This window comes from Antrostomus carolinensis, unplaced genomic scaffold (assembly GCF_000700745.2).
Source record: "Antrostomus carolinensis isolate BGI_N321 unplaced genomic scaffold, ASM70074v2 scaffold14516, whole genome shotgun sequence".
Taxonomy (NCBI): domain Eukaryota; kingdom Metazoa; phylum Chordata; class Aves; order Caprimulgiformes; family Caprimulgidae; genus Antrostomus; species Antrostomus carolinensis.
This window is the reverse complement of record NW_010322611.1, coordinates 5,885-24,147: the sequence shown is the minus strand read 5'-3', so window position 1 is coordinate 24,147 and position 18,263 is coordinate 5,885. Positions and strand designations below refer to the sequence as shown.

General features: G+C 40.8%; 1 protein-coding gene across 1 annotated transcript; it reads right to left on the bottom strand.

The window, feature by feature from the left end:
• Positions 1–1,365: 1,365 nt before the first annotated feature.
• Positions 1,366–17,871, bottom strand: PDGFRL (platelet derived growth factor receptor like; the record flags this gene model as incomplete). The annotated part of the gene is given in 6 exon segments (XM_010170303.2): positions 1,366–1,649; positions 5,903–6,042; positions 6,364–6,657; positions 8,114–8,265; positions 17,183–17,477; positions 17,736–17,871. Coding segments are annotated over 6 exon segments (1,206 nt in total), but the record flags the coding sequence as incomplete, so codon positions are not given.
• Between the last annotated feature and the right edge of the window lie 392 nt (positions 17,872–18,263).

Here is an 18,263-nt window from a genome sequence, read left to right as displayed (position 1 = left end):
TTACATTAGTATTTAACTTGCTTTCTCTATCGATAGTGAAGCAATACTGTACACATCTGCTCAGAGGCCTGAATTATCTGGAGCAAAGGGCTTCCTTCAAGCCTTCACCAGAAGAAAGCGTTAGGAATTCTAGTCAAATGCAGGCTGAGACACACTGAAGTGTGCAAGAGCCAAGGGACCAGTTCCTGGTTTGGTTCCTTGTGTGCTCAGAACAAGCCGTTTTTCACATGCCTCGTAAATAAAACGGGTTACATCAAGACATTTTTTGTCACACAATTACACTACTGAGTATAGTGGAAGTTCTGACTTCCATGGATTCTGTGCTTGAGGCTGGGAAGAAAAAACATTGTCAAAACATCCAACAACACTGTTATCAAGATCTTACCTTTTCTCTGCAAGAAACCTGGGTTCGGTTATCAATACAAGGAGAGAGCAGCAGTTGCTTATTTATCCAGATACAGTTCTGTGCAAATGAAACAACTTTCCTTTTCTCCTAAGTAAATTAATGCAATGGAGTTGAACTTGTTACTAACCTGAGAAGAGATTCTGCTGTATAGTCAAATGTTATTCTAATGTTACATTTAGGGTTTTGGGGGTTTTTTTTATTCTGTATCCTATATAAATAAATGCAAGTTTTGCCCTTAGCAAGCATAATTTGCTACATAATTTAGTAAACATAACACCATATATCTATTGAGGAGTGAACTCTTAAGTACGCTACAAGTTATAAGGTTGTAAGAATGCAACCACATCATAAGGAAAATCCAACATGCCACCCACTTACCAGTCTCTGGAGATATCCTCTAGCACCTTAACATGTACTTAGTATCAACGTTCCCCAGGAGTGAGAACTTTAATGTAAATGAAATGAACACACACACATACATGCACACACACATTTACATTTTAATAATGTTCAGAAATTTAATTATTCTTGCAAAATAAACATTTGATATTGGCTAATTCTGTAACATGAGGATTTTTCTGAGGGTTTTTTTTGTTGTTGTTTTAAACATGTACAGTACCCTAAACTTTAATATTGCACAGCACCAGAAAAGATACACCTGCTTGGTGGATTTTTGAGGGTATTTCATACCCTCTCAGTTCTCACATACACAAAAAAGGTGCAAACTGTACAGCAGGTTAACTTTATGAAATGAGTTTGAGAAGAAAGACCATATGCAAAGGAAAACCCAGGAGCACCTATTCCTAAATATAAGCCCTATGCATGTTCAGGCTTAAACTTTAATGCTTCATAGTAGTTTTATTAATTCACAACTGACTACTGCTGGGCATAGAGAACTCTGGTTTGGCCTGTCAAGCTAGTGAATATGGAATGCAATGACCTATGAAAAGAGACAGTGATAGAGAAAACTTTACATTTAAACACTAAAAAAGAAAATAAATGGCTATAAGGTCAAATAGCATACAGTTCATTCTATGTCCAGAAGCCTTTCCTATCAATTTAGTTCAACTTTAGTAGCTACTGTTGTTTCTCCTTGTAGGTTCTGAGCTATACAAATGTAGTTTCCAGCATCTCTGGCTTCAAAATCTTCAACAACAAGAATGCTCTTTGAAATCCTTGTGGTATGGCCAGTTCCTCTGTTTATCAATCTCCAGAAGTTTTGGATAATCACAGGCCTCTCAGACTGTTTAAAAGCAGAAAACAAAACAAAACAAAACCCAACTAGCTCAATAAGAAAATACATGATTCTGCAAAGTGTGTTTGTACCCTATTAAACCCTGAAGCAAGAGGTCAGAGAGTAGGAGCCTATATCCAAAAGTCAGCCTTAAGTGAGGCAGTGGAAGGTGCCTGGCAGATGCAGCAACATTCCTGTGTCAACACTGACACACCAATAAGTTACGGCAAATAAGGACAACACAATGGTTCTTCCCCTCTGAGTGCAGGTTCTGTGTGTCTTTAGATGGGTGACAGGCTGCCAAAGCTCTGCCTGGGATGTATGAATGAACTCAGTTGCACTTCTGGGCCACTTACTTACTAAGGTTGCATTTGGGTACTTGATCAAATAGGTATCGTGGCAGAGGTGCCAGGATAGATGTGTGAGCTTATTTTTCAGACTTTCAGCATGTCTCAAAAAAAGAAGGCAGCAGTGGCATGAGTTAGTTGGCCAAGCTTTACCTAGTTCTCTTTTAGCACAGAGAATAGCTTTAAATCGTGCTGCAAACTAATTCCTCCTCCTCTAATTTCAGAAACACTGTATTTTAGAGAATAAGCAAACAGTAATAATTCACTAACGCTTCTAAATTAATCCTTACATTATGCTTTCCAAAACGTGCATGTAACAAGGATGCTTTTTAGATTTTGTTGTTATATTTATAACATGCTTTTTTTTTTTCCTTCTTCTATAAGAGAATTCTCTGGTGGACTGTTTATCAGGTCACATTCCCTGGCACCTCAGAAGTTTGCAAAGGACTGGATGAAACTGGCCCAAAGATAGACTAAGGTGGTCTCTTTCCTTCCATAATCCATCATGCCAGCAGCTTTAAACATGTTGGCTTGTGCTACACCAATAACCTGGATAAAACTGGTAAGAGAGAGAGGTTTCTGCTTGCAAGCCATCTCCTCTTGCTTCATGAAATAGATGGATTGGCCATTCACCAAGATGAATGCTACAAGCCTTAAGCTAATAGTACCAAAAGGATGTTAGACACTTAGCTAGAGCCACAGCTACGATCTTGTGCTTGCAAAATGACCAGCACAGAAGAAGCTGCCAGTCCTCCTGAAGCTTAGGGGTGTCGCATAGTGGCATTTACAGCTAGCAACAGCTTTTCTGAAAAACTGGTAATCATCTCATCTGGAAATTCTTAACCCTTTAGAAGGAATCAAGTCGCTTAGCAAAGCTCTACCTCGTAGAGCACTATCTCCTTTTCCCAGTGTGAAAATCAAGTGCTACCTACAATCAAATATTACTACACACTTAATTCAAGCCTAAATTAGTTCTTAAATATAGCAAGTAGAACTTCCCCAGCCCGGCTGAAAGTGAAGGTAAAGGCCATATAAGGCAGATGCTATTTGCCTGGCTGGGCTCCTGCTAGCCCAGTTTTTCTCAAACTAATTGCCTTCTGCTTTGAAGCTAGTTTCAGGGAATCATGTTAAGGAGTGGATCCGTTTGCATCAGTATGCATTCACAGCAGGTGAATAAGCAAGTGCAGTTGTCAGGGAGTGGCAAGGGAACAAAACAACCAAGTGAAAAAAAGTAAAAGGGAGGGGTTAGTGACTACAGCCATGAGATGAAGGTCTCGCCAATGCAATGTACCTAGGAGCAAGCAGGGATTGAAGTGCTGCTTCTGCTCAGGGATCAAGTGGTAGGTGACAGCCCAGGTGCTGGGTGGGGTGTGATGGGGAACAAAAACTATCACTGATCTCCTTGCACTGAAAGCAGCAGCAATGAATGGAAACATCCAGTGAATCTTAGAACTTCCTCAGTCCCTTTTCTTGCACAAAAGGAGGTGTATCTGACCAGCATCACTGATATAGTCCTCTCTCTTCTCTTTCCACCCTCACTTTTTGTTCCCTTGGCAGTATGTGAATACTTCCTTAATAAACGTTAAGCCTCCAACAAGCATAAAATGCTTCTGCACTGACATTTAATAATTTTGTTGGGGCAGAAACCCAAACACAACTTTTCCCTCCCTATCCCCAGGCACAGCTGGAGCTGAGATTGTTTACTCCAGTGGATAAGCACATCAGCCCTTCCCAGGGCAGATGCAGGCCACAGGCCAACATCTCTCAGCCCCCGCAGGTGGGTGCAGCGAGAGGGTGCAGCCCTCTGCTGATAGCACGTGTGCCCTGCACTGCAGCTGCAGTATCCACAGCCAACAAGGGAGATAGCTGGGCTGTGTTTGGCTGTTTATATTCAGCAGAGCTAGAGAGATATAACTGTAATGCACATGCCAGTGCTGCATCGTGTGCTCTAAGACCACTGGAAGCAACCAGGCCAGGAACAGCCAGTAACCAGGCTTGGGCAGCCATTCAGCTGGAACAGTAGCAAGGGGTGGACACTAATAAGGTACAGTTTTGGAAGGCCAGGCTTAGCCTAGAATTTAATTCCTTCAATTGTTTGTTTGTTCTTAGTAATTACAGTTAGTTACAAAAGACATAAAATTACAGTCCAATAAACAGATAACACAGGAAGCTAAAAACAAACCCACAGAAAAACACAGAAAACTATCAATCAAGAAAGTCAATGTGATCAGCAGGGGCATTTCTTCTCTCCCCACCCAAAAGACTGAACTGTTATAAGAGTGTCAGAGTTAAAGCCCCACCTTGAAGGACAGAGACACTGCCATTTGTTGATGCATCTCACTCAAAGTAGTGCTAGGAGCTAAATTCAGAGGAAGGCACTGGGCATTTAACTCAAAGAACACTATTGCTCTGCAGTTCCCCAAACTTGGAGGCACTTCAGTTTTCCCTTTTTATTTCACCAAGAGCTGCAAGTTTCTCTGCTCGTTTAGACATCTGCCCCTTTCCTTCCTAACTGCAAACAGACACTAGAAACAGAAATTCTGCCCAACTCTTCTGGTGCTCCATCCAACAGTCGCCGTCTAATTCATGCTATCAGTACCAAGCCCCTCACCAAATGCAGTTGAGGCTGCCCTCGTTTAACAGCAGGGCAGAGCAGGGAGGGGAAGTTGGTAATGGCTCATGAACTCTCAGACTTCAATAGGCTCTTTTTAAGCAGAAGAAAAAAAAAAAAGAATAGGTGGAGGGGAGAGGGAAAGGTGAAAGAATGAACATCTAAGCAAGGACTAGAAACCTCTTTCTACATGCCCAGTGCTCTCACCAGCAGCTGAAATCCCTTCTGTGCTCACTTGCCCTCTCCCTATTTTTTCCCCTGAAAATGCACGCACCTCCCATGGCAGTGGAGTGCTACAGCATCTGTCTTAATGGCCACAACAAACTTCTGGAGCTTTAGATTTGAATGTTCTCAGGCCTAGTAAGCACTGCACTCAAATCACTCAAGCAACTACCTCTGCTGTTAAACTATTTAATTCTATGCTGGCTCAGGGAGACCAGTGCTGATACAAGTACCTTATGAGCAAGCTCTGTATTGTCCTTTGGCAACTCAGCACCAGGAGGGCTGGCAAATGGAATATAATGCAAACCCTCAGGTCCTAGAGGATCCCTTTCCTCTGGTGAAGGATTTCATCTTCCAGCAGTCCTTCCTTTGCTCCTAGCCTGCTTAGGATAAACAGCAGTAGAGATGAGGCTGGTAAAGAAACAAGTCCCTACTGTAACTGGTCAGGATGGGTAGAGGGAGAAGAGAGCAGACCATCAATGTTGCTAGTCAGATACACCTCATTTTGTGCAAGAAAAAGGACCAACAAAGTTCTAAGATTCACTGGATGTTTCCAGTGGATTCTTTCAGATTGGGCAGAAGCAGATTTCTGTGCCTCTGGATGTGGGCAACAATTAAGCTTAAAGATTCTGTGCTGTGAGTGACTCATGTGCCCAAGCCATGGAGATGGAAGGGATATCAAATGCAGAGGCATCAGGGAGGCTTTGTGGCTTGCCCTAGAATAGCTTCCTGACGCTGTCTGGCTTTGACCCTGTCTGAAGCTTTTCTTTCTAAATGCTGCCAGAGGCCAAGTGTCTCTGGAGTGGAAACCTGAGGGAGGAGTGAGCTTTGCTGAGCTTGATTTTTGCTAACATGGGCAGAGCTCTCCAGCTTAATTCCTGTGCTACTTCTAGGCTCTCAGAGAAAGATGGGCTGAAGTTCAAAAGGGATGTGCTGCCTCCTCCTGCCAGCGTGCCTGAACTAGCAAAAGGCAGACACCACAATCTGAAAGAATCTTTACTCCAAATCTGGACGCTGACTGGCACTCACAGCATGGCCTTTATGAAGAACAAACTATTTCAGCCAAGGCATACTTCTCTTACCTCTTGCCCTGGGTACTGCCACCTGAAGTTCACATCTACATCTGGCTCCCCAAGGACTGTACAGATTATATCAACGCTGTCACTGACTTCTGCTCTATTGGATGACGCTGCAATTGTGGTTGAGGGCGGGCCCTTGGGAACTGATAGAAAGACAGTGTTTGGAAACAGAAAATTAGTTTCTAAGGTTAAATATACCAATATAACTTAAGAGTCAATTTTTGCCTCAGTTTGCTTAATGCAACAGGTGAGCAATGTACACCTGCAGCTTTCCCCTCTACACTGGGCAATTGCTGGAATTTAAACCTAAAAAGTTTTATCACACATACTTTTGATCAAGATTTTTAAACTCTGTGATTACATTACTTATTTTGCTTTAAAAAAAAATTGCTAAAATTGCTCTATAAGCAATGTCAGCAGAAGAAACAGGAGTCGTTGTAAGCATATACAAAACTGCACCTTACCTTCCACGTACAGTAGGTGATACTTGATGGAAATCTGAGGTGCTCCCTGTGACTCTGCTTTGCAGTAGACAATACCTTTATGATCAGAAGTAGGGTGCTGGTAGACAAAACCTTTCTTCACATCATAAATAATATCAGTTCCATCTGTTTCAATTTCTTCTGCTGGAAATTCCCTGTGTAGAGTTACTTTTGCTGAAGGAGTAGTAACACGGCATGGGATGACTGCAGGTTTATCTGGATTCAGGTAGACAATCTCAAAATAACTGGGAGTAGGTACAAAAAGTTCCTCTTTATCTGTGCAGAAGAGTTGATACAGTTAGAATAATACTTACACGTTGGTTTAACAGAAAGAAGAGAAAGTACATATCACAAAAGAAGACGGTTATGAGCAACTTCAAAAATTAACCCAAAGCTTTTTGCTTTAAATATGCCCACACAAAAGAAAAAACTTTTCTCACCTGTTTATATTTACACAGTTTACATGAAAAACGTTAAATCAAAGAGAAAAACAAAGAATTCTTCACTGTAATAACATTTTTTTTAATCTTAAGAAAATCTTTGGAATTTCTTTTTAATAAGTTTTCCAAATACTCATCTGGATTTAATTCTGTTCACTCACCCACTTTTTTTAAAGAGTAACCCACAAAAAACCCAGCACCACTGGGAAGATAAGTGCTAGCAGAAAGAGATATTCTTTGGAGCTACAGCCCTTTTATGCATACGGTTTTAGGCAAAACATTTTATTTACTGCTCTATGCAGCTAAAATATTTAGAGCTTTTAGAATGACAGTTAAAGAGTATTTCCGTATTTGGCATGCTGCTTAGAAATATAAAGCTGAAATTCCTCTTTCTAGAACAAGCATTTACATAATAACTTGACTGAAAAGTTTACTTCAGCCTTTCTGAAGGAATGTATCCTCAGAACATTAAGCGCATCTCATAAATGACTTCTGCACAGTCTCATCGTCTAATTTAGCTCCAAAACGTATCACAAACAACCCTGTCTCAGCATTTTGTACTGAAATATTTGCTAGCCAAGAATGCTTTAGCTCTAATCAGGCAGTGAACGTTGTTTTACCATTCAGAATTTTTCCCATGAGAAGAACAAATTAACCACTTGATTTCAGTTCTGTTGTACCAAGTAGCAGTAAACCGTGCACAGTTACCTACTATGACCCTGTCCATGCAGTGTCAAGGGCTACAGTCAACCTCAAGCTCTGTGGGCCAACACATGTACTCAAGGGTGTTTTGCCTCTCAACATGCTATATAGACTCTTGCAAGAAACTGTGGCCTTACCAAGATCAATGAGGTCAAGATTTTTTTAAGCTGGTGCAGGTAACTGGAAGGGGGTCATGGGAGGAGCTCACACGGTCACCAGAATGCCATGACAAAATGAATCTTCTGTACAGATTTATTTTCTTTATCCAGACACATTTCCAAAAATTAAACATTTTATTCATTTTGTAGAAGACCCTCAGAATGTGTTGTTAGTATTTTCAAAGGTATTTGCTTTCCACTGCATTATGCATTATTTTGGGTACACATGTAGCATAATCCATAGGGAAAATGGACTCATAAATCACACTAAGCAAGTAATTATCTGCTCACCAGAACCATCTTCCTTAATGTCCACTAAAAAAGATGAAAACTGTGGAAGAAAAATCTTGACAGTGAAATCACTGATGTAGCTTTATTCCTATCTTACTAGCAAATATATTTCCATTAGTAATCCCCTAGGGAGTTAATTACCTGTGAAAAAGATGTAAGTTGAACCTGTTTTAGTCTCATCCTTCCTGCATTTGTTACCATGGCACAGCTGGAGCCAGCAGCTATATTCACCTGTGTCTGCCGCAGTGGCGTTTGCGAGGAGCAGCTGACTGTACCTGTCAAGCTGCTTTATACTGGGGAGAAGAAAAACAAATGGCACAGACAAGCACAGATGTATTTCCTCGTACATTTCTGTCAGTTCACTTCTACTTTTAATTTTTTTTTATTCCTACTCTGTAACTGACCCACCTTTTGCTTTCAGAGCTATGTTGCAGCTTCCCCTTTTGCTCCAGCAAAGACCTGCTTACATGAGTAGTTTTATTGATTTCAACCACACACAAGTGCTTGCGAGCTTTTGTCTTGTACAGTTCATTTTCGGGTTCCTTTCAGTCCCCATTCTGAAACTGGACTGTGACTGCTGGAGACAGTATGTTCACCTATGCTTTGTCTCAGTTTGTCCATGTATATCCCGTACTGTCATGCTCCAACTCAACCTGCATACATCTCAGTCCTTTTTTGATACCATTAACTGTAGCACTGCTTCAACAGTATATGACAAAGATAATTGAGGAGCAGTAAGTACCAGGTACTTTAATTAAAGAGTTTGTTTGATGATTTATGCCTGCTTTCAGTCTGAACGCTTTCCCATCTTTAACATACTGGTCCAAGTTTCCACCTGCAAACACCATCATAAAGAGCTTCTGTCTCAGCTTGGCTGTGTTCTGCAAGCAAGTCATTTTGCATTGCCTACTCCTCTGCCCTAAGCCACTGGCGTCTTCTCACTGGAGTTTCCTCATCACCCCTCAGCTATTCCAGAGTGTGACCCTGAGAACTACTGGAGGTGTACTGGCAGTGTCAATCACAAAATTTAGCCTGTGTGGTTACTCCAGACTTGATTTGCTTTTTTTCCTCCTTCTCCTGAATTTCCCAGCTATATCTCTCAGTGGACTGACATTTGTAAATGTTTAAACATTTATAAATATGTAGATACATATGTTGATACTGACAAAGTTTCTAAGGGCCAAATGTCCTATCTATGAAATTCAGCACCTACAATCTCATCTTGTTCTCTTTTTTTGGCAGTCTGCTGTGTTGCCTTTTGATGGATTGCAAAAGCAATGGTCCAACAGTAGCAGTTCTAAGGGAACCCGGACAGAACAGCCCTGTGGCAGTACTGATGCACTCCACTGCTGCTTTTACATGGTAGCACATCCAGAACACAAGGGCTTCCTGCTTTCCTTTGCAAGACATTAAGTTACAACATCATTTCTGTTCTAATCAAGTCAGGAGAGATTTTTTTTCTGTTTTAGGCATTTGATAGCAAACTTCAGTGTTTCAAATGGGGTCTGGACAAATATGCAACTTGCATTAAGTAAGTCTGAACAGCTCCCATACTCTTATTCAATGGTGGGTTCTCTGAATATTTGTTATCCTCCTATTTCTTCTTATTAATGGGACAGTTATTCTGTAAGGCAGGTGCCTGACTGAATCATTTACTTCTGGGATTAGCATGCTTTGAAGAAACTCTTATGCTCTAAACACCTTATCACCGTGTAACACTCTGGACAGGCCTGACTGTGCTGTATGCTCTAAATGCTCTGTTTTGCTCACATCTCCTTTGCAGGCAGAACAGTTGCTTAAACAGAGAGGCCACTACTTCCAGCTACACACACTTCCCAAAATTTCTGGCTCCCCAGGTATTGTGCTAGCAGTTTGCACTACTACCAGCAATCATGAGCAACGGTTCATGTCACCCAACATTCAGCCTCCAACCAAGGCCAGTAGCTTAGAAATTAAAACCAGACCAAATGCACAACCCAAACAGGGCTAATTGAGAACTACCTTTTCCATTAAAGCCCTCAGACACCATTAGCACACTCATCCCTCACAGGGCAGTTTTGAAGCCTGCCTAAGAAAACAGGCAAATCACATTTCCTACCCGCTGACGTGCTTGTCCTAAACAACCTCATCTCATTCCACTTTTTGTAATCACGTAATTATGGAGTAGTAGCATTTTCATTTTGACATATGCAGTACCTTACATTGTAATTTATCTTCAGTTTCTGGATCAGCTTTGAGAGATTCTTATTCATACAAAAGATCCTGTTGTGTATCATACCCAACAAGGAGAAAAGAGAAATCCAAAACATGTCCCAGTCTGTATCATTATTATTACTATTACTATTATTACTATTATTTAGTTTCATAGTTCACTTTTCATAGGCTACATGACTACATCAGCATAAAACGTTTTGCAAGTATCCAGTACTAAATGTCAACATTACAGAGAAACCATTATGCCAGAATATTTTTGCCTCCAACCATTAATGCAGACACTGAAGTATAGCTCGGAATACCAACAGACAGAAAAATAAGGTCAGAGTTAATTAATTATTGTACAGAGTGTTCTACTTAACTGAGAACAAGCTATCCAGTAGTCAATGGAAATAGCCTAGTAAGGTAGTCATCCACAAACATGCACTAACAGAACCTGGCAACTGAGAGCAGAAGTATTAAAACTTGTGACATGACCATTTTAAGCAGACAAAACAAGCCAGAAAAAGTAAATTATAAATGGTAAATCCTGCAGCTCACCAGTGTTTCCAGGGTAATTTTTATTTTGTGAGTATTTTAGATCCTGGGAAATCTTATGCAAAAGCCAAAACTTTGCTGTGCTCAGTAAGTGAAAATCACAAAGTAAAAATGTTGTATATAAAAACATTTCAAGACTGCTTAAAGAAACTAGAAAACTACTCCAAAATCTTATTCCATACATTCACCTTACTAAGCTCTAGTTATTTGAAGTTCAAAAGATCTTTGCCAGAAAACCTATGCCAGTTCAGAAGCTTTAAAAAAAAAAAAAAAAGAGATACAAAAAGTTTTGTATGAGGCCCTCAGACACGTGCTCTGAATCTTGGGATTGTCCTATGCTAGGACAGGAGTTGGATTCGGTGATCCTTGTGGGTCCCTTCCAACTCACAACATTCTATGATTCTATGATAGCACCACTCAAAGAGCATCTAGCAAACTCCTCTCAAGCAGCTGCATTCATTGTGACAAGAGAGCTTATTTCAAACACAACCTCGCTAGGAAAGGAACATAACATGTTACTGTTTAACACAAGAAAAAAATCCCTACCTTTCAGACTCCAGAGCCCACGGAACCAAATTAAATTCAGTCATACACATGAGCACAACCAATGTCCCACTCAGTCAGCAGGAGCCTGCGTTCACTGAGCAGCCTGGTTTTGCCTTCTACAACACACAGTTTCCTCAATGCTTGTGGGAATGCTCCTGTCCACACACCCCCTGTGTACGTGTGATGCACGTCCAGCTCTTTGCCACAGCTTCTTCCACTGAAGCAGTTCCATTCCACATGATTTTATTTATTGGATGAAGTTCTGTGATAAATACAGATGGTCTTCAGCAAGTGAGAGACCTATGCTCCAAGTCAGGCAGAGCAGACTATGTGAAGTTAGAGTGCCTTCATCTAGAGCAGCTTTTTGCTATAAGGCCTAAGAAAGGGACAATGTGCTTGCCCTTAGTTTTCTTTCATCCCTTCCAGTTTTTGATCCTTCTCATACATTGCAGATCCAGTTACTGGGTGAGCCTACAGTCATTGATTTGTTATGCATGTTAGAAAACAGCATTCCAGCCCTTCTGTTCTGGAAGTGCACAAGCTATCTTTGATGGTTAGCACCACCAAAAATTTTGGCCAGTTTAGCCAGGACACAAAATTACCAGACAAAAAGTTACCTGCAGGGTGTATTTATGCTGCGCAAGGCAAGAGAGCATTACAGGAAATAAGCTCAATCTGAAGCAAACTTGGGAGCCAAGTCTGCATGATTCCAGCTTTCTCCCCAGAGCTGCACTGCAAGGCCACCAACTTAGTGGCCTTCTATCATAAAGTGACATCAGTGGACAAGGGAAGAGCTATGGATGTCATCTATCTGGACTTCTGTAAGGCCTTTGACATGGTCCCCCACAACATCCTTCTCTCTAAATTGGAGAGATACAGGTTTGATGGGTGGACTGTTCAGCAGATGAGGAATTGGATGGATGATTGCATCCAGAGGGCAGTAGTCAATGACTCAATATCTAGATGGAGACTGGTGACAAGTGGTGTCCCTCAGGGGTCTGTATCGGGACATCAATGACAGACAGTGGGATGGAGTGCACCCTCAGCAAGTTTGCAGATGACACCAAGCTGAGTGGTGCAGTTGACATGCCTTCTGGATACCATCCAGAAGGACCTGGACAAACTCAAGAAGTGGGCATGTGTGAACCTCATGAGGTTCAACAATGCCAAGTGCAAGGTCCTGCACCTGGATTGGGACAATACCCAAAATCAATGCAGGCTGGGGGATGAAGGCATTGAGAGCAGCCCTGCAGAGAAGGACTTAGGGGTACTGCTGGATGAAAAGCTAGACATGAGCCAGCAATGTGCACTTGCAGCCCAGAAGGCCAACTATTTCCTGGGCTGCATCAAAAGAAGCGTGGCAGCAGGTCGAGGGAGGTGATTCTGCTCCTCTGCTCTGGTGAGACTCCATCTGGAGTACTGCATCCAGCTCTGGAGTCCTCAGCACAGGAAAGACACATGCCTGTTGGAGCTGGTCCAGAAGAGGGCCACAAAAATGATCAGAGGGATGGAACACCTCTCCGATGAGGACAGGCTGGGAGAGTTGGGGTTGTTCAGCCTGGAGAAGAAGAGGCTCCAGGGAGACCTTATTGAGGCCTTTCAATACTTAAAAGAGGCCTGTAAGAACGATGGGGACAGACCTTTTAGCAGGGCCTGTAGCAACAGGACAAAGGGAAATGGTTTGGAACTAAAAGAGGGTAGATTCAGACTAGATATAAGGAAGGAATTTTTTACACTGAGGGTGGTGAAACATTGGAATAGGTTGCCCAGAGATTCGTTAGAAGCCCCAACCCTGGAAACATTCAAGGTCAGACCAGATGGGGCCCTGAGCAACCTGATCTAGTTGAAGATGTCCCTGCTCACTGCAGGGGGGTTGGACTAGGTGACCTTTAAAGGTCACTTCCAACCCAACCTATTCTATGATTCTAAGATGCTCTGAAGCGAAACAAATAATTTCAGTGTGTACTGTTATTTACTCCAGTTAGGTTAGTGGAAAGAGAGGATTTTTCCTCTGTCTCAACAATAAAATAGCCAAAAAGTCTTCCTCCTCCTTTCACTCAATGTCTTCCCCTCCCTCCATATGATAATTTTAGCAGATGTTAATATCTACAGACCTATTAAAAACTGAGACTCTCTAGTGCAGCAAGCAAAAATATTTCATTTATCAGGTCATAAAGTACACCTACAAAGATAAACTCAAAGCAAGTGTAGTCACTAATACTGCAGAAGTGGCTTTTCTATTTATAATCTCTTCCTTCTTAGAAAAGCCATATTGTCCTCCAGGCTGCTGTATTCTTACCATATGGGTGAGTTAAAAATGTGATAAGCACAGCATGGAGACAAAACATCTGGCTTTTTGCAGCCACCCATAGGAAATATATTACGTGGATGCTGAATTTAACTAGTTGCAAACCAAAACACCCTCTTCTCCCAGCACTACAAACAGGAAACAAAACACAGTGAGCATCTTCAGCGTCAGCTCCTGCCCTGGACCGCTGTTGTAATAAAGCCTCTGACCAATGGAGCTACAAACACCCTCAGCACCCTGAACCTTAAGGTCTCTTCTGCCTCCCGTAATTGCAATTGTTAGATGCCAGCGTCTTTAAAGCCTCCTCTTGTAGCAGGTAAGAGTTAGAGGATGTTAGCAGTTCCCAGGAAATGTAAAACACATTGTTTATTGTTACAATTCCCACCACAGCAGCTGAATTTGTACATCACTGCTATTATTTAAAGAAAAGATGCCTGAGCATCTGTTGCTGTGGGGACATACAAAAGAATGGCAGTCATTAGTCCCCAGCAATTGCACAGACCTCACTGCCATTGTCTCTCCTCCTCATTCATCCTCCAGGCCCAGCAACCTACTCCTTCTTCACTTTCCATTACCTCCTCAGACCCCAACCACTTCCCCCTGATGCTGCCACCAACTCTGGTTTGTACCACTGCCCCAACTCCAGCAAGACCAGCAAGGAAATTCAAGGTAAAAAAGCCCAGCCCAGTTAATTAGTTCGTGTTTCACTCCACACCTCACTAATTGGTAATTAAGGGATTATCTTATACTTAGTCTTTAAGCACTCAAAAAATCTTCGAAGATACTGGGCATATATCTATCTAGAAGATTAAACAACTTTTGCTGTAGCTATTAGCAATATTTGCTAATAATTTTTCTGCTTTCCAACCCCCTTGCCCTATATTCAGCATTTTGTTTTAAAATCATGAGTGTAATATATCAGTAAAATTTCAAGATTTGCCTATTGTGGTTGGTGCTTGGTGCACGGTCTTTTGTGGGCCATGAGGAAGATCCAAGATCCTCTTGAAAGATGATAACATTGTTAATAACCTTTTCTACTGCGAGTTCACTTACAAAGACTACCAACTGAGCTAACCACGTAACATGCTCTCTTTATGATATTTCCAGTTAGATTCAATCAAAGCTTTCTAAAACCACAGAATATGTTTCATATTTCACACTCTATAAAGCAGACTTTGTTTCATATGCACCTATTAGCACTACAGCAGAGATCTTGAGATAATTACCAAAGTAATGCTAAAAATGTGATGAAAATATAACTGCACAAAACTGTGGTCAACATCTCCATAAATTATTACTATTCTGTGACTCTGAAGTGTACTACTAATCTATGTTTTCAATTTCTCTAGTTAATTATAGGAACTTCTGCTTACATTTAAAATTGTTGATTCAGTCTAACTCAGTTTTACTGCTTCTATAACTTATTACAAAATCATTTTTCTAAAGCAAAGATCATCATATTTCAATATAGACCCTTAAATATAAGCCTAACATACTTCTAAAAGAAAATAAATATTTAGGCAAGTTACATCCACCCAGTCAAAATTTTATAGCATTTATTTTGTGTGAAATTATTATTTTTCATTATCTGGTTAAAATATTACAAACATTGTGAACTTGAGTGAGAACAGAAAGGTAAACTGTTGAGGCAACGGAGTCCAAAACTACTACAGAATGCCAAACTGCACAGTCAGGAAATGCCTATCTTTTTTTCCCTGAACTACCTTAAATTCTTGTATTTTGTTCCATGTGCTTCACTAGAAAAGTAATTTTGCTAGAGAGGAACATAAAGTCAAACAAATAATAAAGAAACATTCAGATTCCTCTCCAAAAACTGTGAATACTTGCCTCGCCTTCTTCAACGCCAGATGCTAACAGTCAGATAACATGACCTGGAGGTCTACAGGAGCAAATCATGCCAACAACCTATTTGCAAATGCACAAAACACTTGCAAGCGACAAACACCACAGACACACGCTCCCTGTCGATATTATTTTGCACATTCAGCTTTGGCTTGCTGGAAGGCCAGGCCTGTATTGCAGCTGATACCTGCCACCTACTGGAATACATCCAGATAAACCATTCTTTCTCGCAAAAGAAAAAGCAGCAGTTATTTAAATAAGCCACAAGATCTTTTGGAGATATCGCTGCGATAAGCCCTCAGCAGAAATATCCTTGCTGTTTAACTTACTATGACAGAAGCCCTGCACTAGCTACAGAAGTTTATGCAGCCATCGTCATTCTTGAACTTCTCAGCCATCAGGGGACCAAGCAAATAAACACTCAGGTAAGAACTGGCTCATGAATTTCAGAAGGATATGCTAGAGATCACAGTGTATAGCTGCCAATCTTCAACACTCCTCTTTGAAAAGAGAATTGGAAAGGAGAAGAATATATCTGAAAAAATAATTGCTTGGGAGTGATTTTAAGGTAAATAAGTGAAACGGATCACAGAGATTCAGACAACCTCAGTTATTTAGAGAGCATACACACACTGGTACTTTATTTGGGAACAAAAGGACAAAAGGAGTTGATACCTTTGATCATACATCTGTGCCCCTCTCACCTAATAATGCAAGAAAAACTCCTTAGGGCTCTTTCTTAGGGCATTGTTCACAGTGCTCCACAGTTTCCTCTCTACTTGTCTTTCACAGACACATACAACTCCATGAAACAGACAGTGAAAACAAACACTACTCATGGCAAAACAAATGCCTGTGGAAAACATCCTTAAGCTATTCATACACCCTTCCTCTTCAAATACAGAACTAAATTACTACACTTAATCTACATTTAGCTATTTGTACTATCCTCAAAATCTGGGAAGGCACACCAGTGTATGGGTTTTTGGAGAAGATGTTTAGAGCAACAGGACACTCACCTGGTGGGGTAGAGAAAGGGAGAGAGTCCTCTGTTCCTCTTCCTGCTCTAACAGCTATTTATGCAGTTTCCATTAAGATGTCACTAGATGAAAGAAAAAGCCCTCCCAAACTCAAGGTGACTATCCTCAGCATTAAACTGTGCCACACTACAAACCTTGCAATTCCCTTTTGCACACAAAGGCAACTTTGACTGAAAAAGTAAGGACTACTCTTTCTTGCTCCTTAGCGTGGCAGTTGGTGTAATTTTTTGCTAGTTGAGAGGTGCCAGTTTGAGCCTCTTCAGGAAATTAATTTTAGTGGTAACTCAGGCGGTAACTGCATTAGCAACCAGTACAGCCCATCAGGAGCAGGTCTCTGTAAAGCACTAGAGTTGGTAGCGAGTACCTGACATGCACATGCACACACTGGAGAGTTTTACTTTGGACTGGCTCTAATGTAGTTCCTTCTTAGTGGTTGGAGCACACTGGTGTCCCGCTAGAGCCCATCTTCTACTGTAGACTCGTCTGAAGGAAATCCAGTTCACATGCTACAAGACTATTCCACAGTACAAATCACAGAGCAGTAATTGGTGATGACTGAAAGGTGCTCATCCTTTTTTGTTGACATTAGAAACCACTAGGTGGAACATCATGATTGTAAAAATGTAAACAAACGAACAAACCAATGGTGTTGAAAGGGGTAGGAAAAAAAAATTCTGGATTTGAAAATGAAAAATAGCTTACCTGAGTCTGGAATCTTTAAAAGTGTCTAAATATGAAGGATAGTTCCAAGTAACATTACTCCCCTTACATCGCAGTTCTACGCTTTGTCCTGCAGACAGGCTTAAAGTGGCAGCTAGTTTCTGGAAACGACCTTTATCCATCACCTGTGTCAGTATGGACTGGGACTTCAAAGAGGAGTCAGCAGATTCTCTCTCCTTCATTTTGGGGATTTTTTGTTTTACTTTTTTGTTAACAGGCTTAATTTTGTTTTCCCCAGGTTCTTTTGGATGCTTACTCTTCGCAGGTTGTCCAATAACTAGTAAAATAAAGAAAAGAAGGCAATGTTACGGATTAGAAAAAGGTTACATAGTCTGATGTAAAAAAAAAAAAATCTTCCTTATTATCTCAGAAAATAACTGAAGTTTTGTTCTTCCTATAAAGGATCCATGAAAATAAGTTAAGAGTTAATTCCCATAAGTTTTTGAAGTCTCTGGCATGACCCATTTTCCTGGGGAAAAAGGAAAAAAAAAAGAGCTTTCAATAACATGTGGAAAAATCTATACTTACAGTTTACATAAAAAGACAAATATGTATGGTATGAGAGCTGTACAAGTGGGAAGGGAAAGAAATAGAGCATTTCTGTCTCCAGTTACTTTTGCCATTTCTACCTCATGTCATTGCCATTTAGTTCGCAATGCTACACAAGCTCTCTGTCTTCACAAGTATGTCACACACCCATTGATTCCGTATTTCCTCTTCACACACCATGTCACCCTAACAGACACATGAAGAAAAACTGGCAAGTGTGGGATTTCATGACAATTTAATACTGATAGTGATGCAGTTTTCTTCTTTTACAGTAAGTACTGTGAAAATACAGATAAATCACATGTAGGTAGTATTTAATTCATCACTTCTCTGTAACAGCCAGTTATTTTGACAGTCCAGATGAAACAGAACCTGATTTAGAGGCAAATGCTGAGAGATATCATTACCTGCTAGAGATAACAGGGATGTCCCGCTGCCTTTAAAAACAAAGCAAATGAAATGAAAATGAAAAGTCAAGTGTCCTAAATTTAGAAAAAAAAAAACAAAAACCAAG